Genomic DNA, 8187 nt, shown 5'->3' on the forward strand with positions numbered 1-8187 from the left:
TCTACATTGGTGGAGTTGACGGGCACGCCACTCTATGCGCCTACTCTCTAGCCCTGCTCGCCAAGCCTAGTACGCTTAATTTGCTGCTCAAAATTCCTTAACGCAGAGCCTTTACTTTCCACTCTCTCAGAACCCAATCATGAGCCGTTCAACCTCACCACGCCAATCTGCTCAGTCACCTGTGTATGAAGATGCATTTATGCATCCAGAGTTTGCTACAACCCAACCCGTGCAACAACGTGTGCAGATGGAGCACATGTTTCAAGCCGTCTCCAACATGCTCCTACAAGTGAATCACACAAACCAAACCCTGCTCAATTTCTTATCATCCAGCGTTCCTCACACTCACAAACCTGATCCCAAAATCAGACCCAAACCATTCTCTGGGCTGCCAACTGAAGATGTATTGATGTGGCTGGACCATTTCGAAAATGTTTCGAGCTACCATCAATGGTCTGATGAGCGGAAGGCCATGGAGATTCGGACACTCTTGGAAAACGTCGCGGCAACTTGGTTCATCCAGCAACAAGAAGCAATTAAAGGTGATTGGCAAGTTTTAAAAGATACAAAATTTTGCACATCAGAATATCACACAGACGACACTTCAGCAGCTCAACACTTTGAGGCAACAACAGCTTGAGCCGGTAGCTCAGTTTGCAGTCAGAATGAATCAGCTTTTACTGCGCGCTGACCCCACGATGTCTGAAGAAATGAAATTGTTCTTCCTCTGGCCACGCCTCCGTCATGACATTTCCAGGCGAGTACGGGATCAAGGCCCAACCTCTTTTCATGCTGCCATTCAGATAGCACAACGTATCGAAGCCTCAACTAATAATGATGCCCCACTGGCTATGGTTCCTCAACCAAGTGCACAGAGGCAACTAGTAGAATCAACTCCAATACCCATGGATATTGATATCCATAACTCTCAAATCAATTCCCGACGAGCATTACCTACACGGGATGACCAAGGACGCCCTAAGTGTTTTTATTGCAACAACTATGGCCATATCAAGCGGCATTGCAGGAAGCTTCGTATGCAATAACACCACCAGAATGCTCAAGTACAACTTGCTGATGCTGCCACCTTAGCCGAATTGCCGGAAAACATGTAGGCCGGGTGCTGGAGGAAGAGCATCGCCCGCATATTCAGGCCGCCTCATCTTCCAAACGCATGGTGTGTTCAACTTTAGCCCATTTAGGTACCACATCTCATGAAGTTCTTCTAGACTCAGGCAGTAGCATTTCATCCATTAGTGAACAATTAGTTCAGGAGTTAGGATTACGCACAACCACAGCACCTTCAATCCAGGTCTTGTTTGGTGATAACCAACAAGTATATCACTCTCATACTCAAGCTCATTGTACTTTCTTTTTAGCTCAGCACACTTTTCAGCATTCTTTTTATGTGTTGCCTAGGCAGCTGTTTCCCATGACTTTAGGCTGTGATTGGTTTGTCAAGACAAAGGCCCAATTACATTTTGATGCCCAACAGCTGATGTTGCCTGCTTCACTTCCAATTCCATTAATGATGTGCTCACACATAAACCCCACGATCATTCACACACAGGTCACATTAGAAAACGCTCACAACCGTCTGCATGATGTTCAAGGCATTTTAAGGAAGTTTCCCACCCTTTATCACACAAATCCCAAGACCTCACAAATTAATTTCCCCACACAGCATGTCATCAACACAAAAGATTCCCCTCCTGTACGCATGGCATCTCGCCGAAGGTCTCCTTTGGAAAAAGAAAGAATCGACCATGCAGTTTCAGATATGCTTCAGAAAGGAATCATTGTGCCATCTAATAGTAATTGGGTTTCTGAACCTCATCTAGTGCGCAAGGATGATGGCACTTATCGATTTTGCATCGACTTCCGACCTTTAAATAAAGTCACTGTCCATGATCTTTATCCTCTGCCTAGGATAGATGATTTACTAGATCAGCTAGGTAAATCAAGATATTTCACATCTCTCGACCTGGCCTCTGGTTATTGGCAGATAAGAGTTCTACCGTATCCCGAGCGACATTTTACAAGCGAATATAAATCCGAGCAAATACCTCACATGACGATATCAAAATATTGACTTGTAAAATGTAATGAAAAAAACATTTCATTTGTTGCAAGAGGAAGAAAATTTCAAAAGAATTGGAAGGTCCTATGTTGAAGAGTCGAATTCATCGTCAATGAAAACACTATGTTTTTTATGCGTTCGAAATGGAGAGGATATTCGTAAAGTGCAAACAAATTAGGGTTTACATGCATGTATAGATCAAGAACTAAACAATGAAACAAGAAACTAAATTCAACAAGCTCTACATTTTCAAGTTAAATAATTGGCATTATACACAGTCCATATTACAAGTTACACTATCAAACCATTACTATAAGACAATTCTTATAAAATCAGACAGAGTTTCCTTTGCAAGAGGAAGAAAATTTTAAAATATATCCTGGGTCCATTAATGGCCACCTCACATGAGAATTTTAAAAAATTGACTTGCAAAATCAAATAAGAAAAGTATGAACTATTTGTCGCGATGACAAAATCTTGCAACATATGATAATTCATTTGACTCTATAAAGAGTCACATTCATCATCAATGAAAACATTGCGTTTTTTAGGCGTTTCGAAGACAGGATAGTCGTATTGTGATTCCTCCACCATCCGTTGAGCTGTCGCTTCTGCGTAAATTGGCAATACACTTCCACAGACATGCAAAAGCATATATAGTCAATATACATGAAATCAAAATCTTTAAATTTCATTAATGACAATACATAAATGCCGACGAATTTATCAAAAACAACATGAAAACCAAAAACACAAAGATGATGTCAATGTCATAGGAGGAGTGAAGGCTCACTAGTCATCAAAAGGGTTGACAAATGATGGCACGTCACCCTGATCCTCAATGTCTATAGAGGTAGATGCCTCGTCTCGGCTTCGCTTTTTAGGACGAAGCAAGGGCACCACATAATCTCTGATGAGAGGCTCATCAATATCAACTGCACCACATGCTCGTCCAGACGCACAGCATGCAGCCAAAACAGGAGCTGTACCACATCCTAGCTCCAAACAAATACCTTCAGGTCGACAAAGTAGCTCCACAAAAGCCGCAACAAAAGCCTAGCTCTGCTGTAACTCACCGCGCCAAGGGACCCCGGATCCTGCTCTCGCCATAGACTGCTCTGGAAAATGGTGTGTCATGAATGAATCTGAAGGGTGTAGACCCAAGCGAGAGAAGAGTGTTGTGCTCTCTGCGACATCCCAATCCTGTGTACCATAAATAGCATGATGGCTGCATCCCAATCCTGTGTACCATAAATAGCATAGAGCACTGACACTGCAAACCAAATTACAAAGCTATAACTTTCAAGAAAGAGCCTCAACAAAGCTGCAAATAGAATTCAAGGAAGCAATACCTGAACTCGACCAGATAAACTCTCAACACATCCATATGAACTATGATGGAGCACCATAATGCGACGATGCACAACCATCTGCGAAGCACGGCAAAATCTCTCCACCCATCCAATAACATCTCCTATTTAAAGTTAGGTTGTTATAAGAAAAAACTACTAACATCATGAAATAGCGAATATACAAATATTCTATTAGAAAACAAATACCTGCTGTAGAAGCCATAATTAGCAACCAACCAGAATCCGCAAGTGTAGAGAAAGTCAAATGTATACTAGAACGCACATGATCCTCTGTGCAAATATCCAAACTAGATGGTGAAGAAGATCCTGAATGCAAGCCACCGCATGGAAGATCCAAAAACACAAGATCGGCAGCCCATGTCACAGGTCTCCCTCCACGAGTGTACAACACACCACCTGAGCGTACTACTCGAGACATATGGTCATGTACAAGACTCCATGATGCATTACGAATACCCTCTCTAAAGTCTGCAGCAATAGAAATGTAGTCACCAACAACGGCGATACATCGTATGTCACCACCGCGAAGCGTTGGACAAAGCAATGGAGACTCCAAAACATAGATAAACTTGATGCTCTTCTTAAGAACAATCATCCTCGAAGCATCTTCAACCACAAATACACACGCAATATGTGAATCATTTCATAAATTATGAACAAAAGGTAAAAGTAAAGTATCAACAAATACTTACCATAATCCAAAATATCCTCAGCACCCGGGGTATCGACTACAGTCACTGTCCTCTCACGGGATGAGCGGACACCTTCAAAGAGATAGGTAATTCTTTTGAATCTATTGAAGTCAATATCATAAATTTATATGCAGCAAAGGATACCATGAGCATACATGGCTGCCTCTCCTCTACTATAGGTGCGGCTGGTGGTTGTACCTGTGTTGTTGCATCTCTCTGCAAAGCTTCGTGAAGCTCTTTCTCTCTAGCAAGGATGTGACCCTTCGCCATGTCTATCCACCAAGGACATGTATCTCTCTCCCATGTTGTCAAAGTAGACATACTTGGGAGGTACATGTATGTTTCCTCTGATGCCGCTTGTGTCCATTGTCTCACTACATATGAAAGAGCTGGCAAAACTCCTTTGGACACCAAAAGCAACAAAAATCTAACAAAAAACATAAGCCATAAGCACACAAATCCAAAGTAACACAAAACCCTAAACCAAAGTTGTAAACCAAAACTCTAACAAACCTGTAAGCCAATCGTTGGGCTGCCATGCGAAAGGTATCCACTTTCTTGAGTGCTTGTTTCTCCACATCCTTTGTTTTAGCCTCCAAAGACACTTCCAATGGAAAAAGATAGGGTCTAGCCTCAAATTTTATTTCATCAAAGTAAAACCCTAGAGTGCTATCATGTGGTAATGGCACTCCTCCCGCCACATCCAAAAAGTCTGAAACAAGTTGTGTTGCTCTCTCATAGACACGAGCAAGATAGCCTTCTCTACGAAGCCAACTACACCAAAAAAACACAACAACAAAGTCATAACATAGTCAAAGTAATCCATGCACAAAAATCCAAGCAAGCACAACAATACTCACTGTCGAAACACATGATCCCCTTTCTTTAAACCAAAAGCTGCCCTTGTGATTTTGTCAGACTCAAGTAGTGAGACCCATTGGATTTTATTTTGTAACGGAGCATCATGAAGAGCAATCAAATTTAATTTCTCTAAAGTTGCCCAACTATCATATCCCCATCTGAGCGACATAATCCTTGCCAACCAATCTGTCCCAAGATTAGGATCCACAATATTCAATAGCTGCAACACTTCAAAAAATAACAAGTTATACTTTATAACCATAATGACCTTACGACTTCACACTTATATAGTGAAATGTACCTTTTCGATCCGTTCTTGATATTTATGTACTATTTCTCGATTAATATTCTCCTCCTCTTTGTTTTTTTCCTCTTCAGAGAGTTGTTGACCAAGTTGGGACAATCTAGACGCTTTCTCTTTTGTTATTTGAACCTAAAAGCAAAACTAACTTGTTCATGAGACAACGGAAAAACCCCAAACATAATCTGCAAGCAAAAAAGGTTAAAAAACTCGCATCAAAGACAAGCATGCCAAGATAGCGCCATGTGAGTGGATACCAAGGTTCCGTACCCTTGGTAGCATACTTTCTTCGCACTGTCGCAATTAATTTCTGGTCTTTCTCAGGAAGTGTCACCAAATAGCTTTCATGATCTGCTGCACATATGTGATTGGTATTCACAATCTCATCTCGAAGATGATTAGCCACCAAAGCATGTGTATTCATACTACAAAAAATCAAAGTGATTAGCTTGAACTATGAATTATTCCAAGAGTTCCAAAATATGTCTTCATAGAAACTTACACATTCATTCTTTGTAAGCTGCTCAGTAAAGCAATCTCAGGAACCTTTGTGGGATCTATGATAGTACAAAGCACCCTACAATGTTTTTCTTTTGAAGTTGAAAACTTCTCTTTGATTGCTTCAGTCCATGCAAGCGTGCGATGGTTGCCCTCCCATACGTAAAACATGTGGTCGGAAAGCTCTGCAAATCTTGATTGGCCTTTAAGCTCTGACTCAAACTCTTCATTAATTTCTCTCCAAAGAGGATCCCACTTTTTCTTGATGTCATCTTCAAAACAAGAAAACAAAGATTAACACAATGAAAAAACTCCATGATATGATATCAAAAACAACTTTAAACTAACCTGTCACAATGGAGTTCTCTTTCTTGCATGTCCAAACTGAAACAATGAAAGCACCTTTTTCTGGCATATACCCTTCTTTTGCAAATGCATCTTTCAATCCACTCAGATAATCTCTAAGTCCTCTTACTCTAGCATAAGGAATCAGCCTACACAATGGTATAGAGGGACAATCAAAGCAACTGAACATACGTGTGGTCTGTAGTATATCAGCACCTCTATGCATGTACATATTTTGCTCCTCACTAATCTCTACAGCTGAAGTGACCTCTGCTCGCATTTCCCATGGAATAATTTGAAGATTATTCTCTTCAGGAGCCACCATATCATCAATAGCATGCATAGTATCAACCTCATGCGTAGACCCTTGACCAATGTCCATAGAATAAACTTCATCCTCTTGTGTGTCATGGTACCCTGACATTTCTGTTACTGATATTGACGACAGTTGATCACCACTGTCAAGTGGTTGCACAGACATTCTTTTGCTTCTTGTACCTTTTCCAGTTCGTCCACATGTAGAAGGACTACATAAAACAAAATAATCATATCTTCAAAAAAAACGGGCAGAGTTTCCTTTGTACATGGTATAATATTTCAAAAATACTTCAGTCGTTTGGACACCTCACACGAGGTTTTTCAAATCCTTAAGATAGCAAAAAAACTGTAGACAATCAAAATCTTACCATATAAAAGTCCTTTAAACTTATTTTATACATGCTTAGAGTTGGTATTTTAAGAATGCCAATAACTGTCTCTAGGCATACCCGTCGACAGGCATGTTCAACGAACAATTCTAGTGACAGTTTTTGAATACATGCTTGAAATACTGTCTCTAGGCATGCACGTCGGCATGCATGCCTAGAGACAGTTTTTGAATATATGCTCAATTTACTTGCTTATGGAATGAGCTTCATATTCAAATACATTGCCTGTAGGCATGCACGTCGACGTGCATGCCTACAGGCAGTATTTTGAGAATGTGCTTGACATGTAGCATATTCTTGAAATACTGCCTATAGGCATGCACGTCGACGTGCATGCCTACAGGCAATGAATGTAAGTGTGCGTCGTGTTTACGTACCTGGAAGGAGGGCGTCCTCTTCGTGTAGGAGGTAGACCTCTACCTTTCTTCGGATTTGTCGGCATCTTATAGAATTGTTCTGTGTAGAAGAAATTGGCTCCCACGAATCCAAGATACACTATTTCAGAAAATAATCCACATATTAGCTTTTCAAAATACATGCTACTAATGAGCTTGTTTAATCCTGTACTTACCTTTGCTCAAGATACCTAAGAAAGGAGTACAAGCGGTTGGCCAAAGTTTGGACCAAAATGAAAGGGCTCAAGATACCGAAGAAAGGAGATATGAGTGCCCTTTCTAGAAATATGAATGTGCAACAAATGAGAAAAGTGCCCTTTCAAGAAAGGAGATATGAGTGCCCTTTCAAGATACCTCTGCTAGATCTCCAGCAAGTGTCGATGTGGCATGGCAGTTTACGTAGTTGACCTATTTGTCAAAACAAAAACAAACATTCAACAAAGTTTGAATTCAACCATGGTTACGAGGGATGAACAATTGATACAATTTAGTCACCCACAAGATAACTCTCTCTCTCTCTCTCTCTCTCTCTCTCTCTCTCTCTCTCTCTCTCTCTCTCTCTCTCTCTCTCTCTCTCTCTCTCTCTCTCTCTCTCTCTCTGTGGTTGTGTGAAATTAAGTGTATGTAGAGTTACAGTATGGTATGGTTCTGTAAAAATCCAGAGAAGGGGACTTGGAAGTAAACATAAGCGCTAAAATGAGCACGCAGAGGGCCTAAATGATGCCCGGGATATACCATAAATGATGGTCAGGAGCAAGCAAATCCAAAACTCCGACGAAATAAATCATCCTGGAAAGTGTCTCAGCATTCTGGGCTTCAAGTGAAGGTGCCTCATTGTCTCTAATTACATCCAGCTGAAACATCTTCCCCATCTCTAATAAATAAGTGAAGATGCAAACAAGCCAAGAAATATCCGTGGAAGCAGCATACATGGC

The 8187-nt window shown here is 40.9% G+C and overlaps 2 protein-coding genes and 1 pseudogene across 2 annotated transcripts; 1 reads left to right on the forward strand and 2 right to left on the reverse strand.

Annotated features, from left to right (window-relative positions):
- Positions 1-256: 256 nt before the first annotated feature.
- Positions 257-1115, forward strand: LOC147442858 (uncharacterized; annotated as a pseudogene).
- Positions 1116-2824: 1709 nt separating this feature from the next.
- On the reverse strand, positions 2825-4048 carry LOC147442859 (uncharacterized). Its single transcript, XM_086529447.1, has 3 exons — positions 3640-4048; positions 3433-3554; positions 2825-3353 (listed from the first exon to the last, which is right to left on the reverse strand). Exons 1-3 carry the CDS (start codon positions 4046-4048, stop codon positions 3153-3155), a joined length of 732 nt encoding a protein of 243 aa, XP_086385573.1. The 3' UTR covers positions 2825-3152.
- A 103-nt stretch (positions 4049-4151) lies between these two features.
- On the reverse strand, positions 4152-7348 carry LOC147442860 (uncharacterized). The gene is made up of 8 exons (XM_086529723.1): positions 7235-7348; positions 6154-6677; positions 5810-6077; positions 5522-5732; positions 5308-5439; positions 5006-5226; positions 4659-4919; positions 4152-4572 (listed from the first exon to the last, which is right to left on the reverse strand). The coding sequence occupies exons 1-8, from the start codon at positions 7297-7299 to the stop codon at positions 4188-4190; spliced, it is 2067 nt and encodes a 688-aa protein (XP_086385849.1). The 5' UTR covers positions 7300-7348; the 3' UTR covers positions 4152-4187.
- Between the last annotated feature and the right edge of the window lie 839 nt (positions 7349-8187).

Source organism: Adiantum capillus-veneris, chromosome 14, assembly GCF_014529385.1.
Source record: "Adiantum capillus-veneris isolate H3 chromosome 14, ASM1452938v2, whole genome shotgun sequence".
In the NCBI taxonomy this organism is placed as follows: Eukaryota; Viridiplantae; Streptophyta; class Polypodiopsida; order Polypodiales; family Pteridaceae; genus Adiantum; species Adiantum capillus-veneris.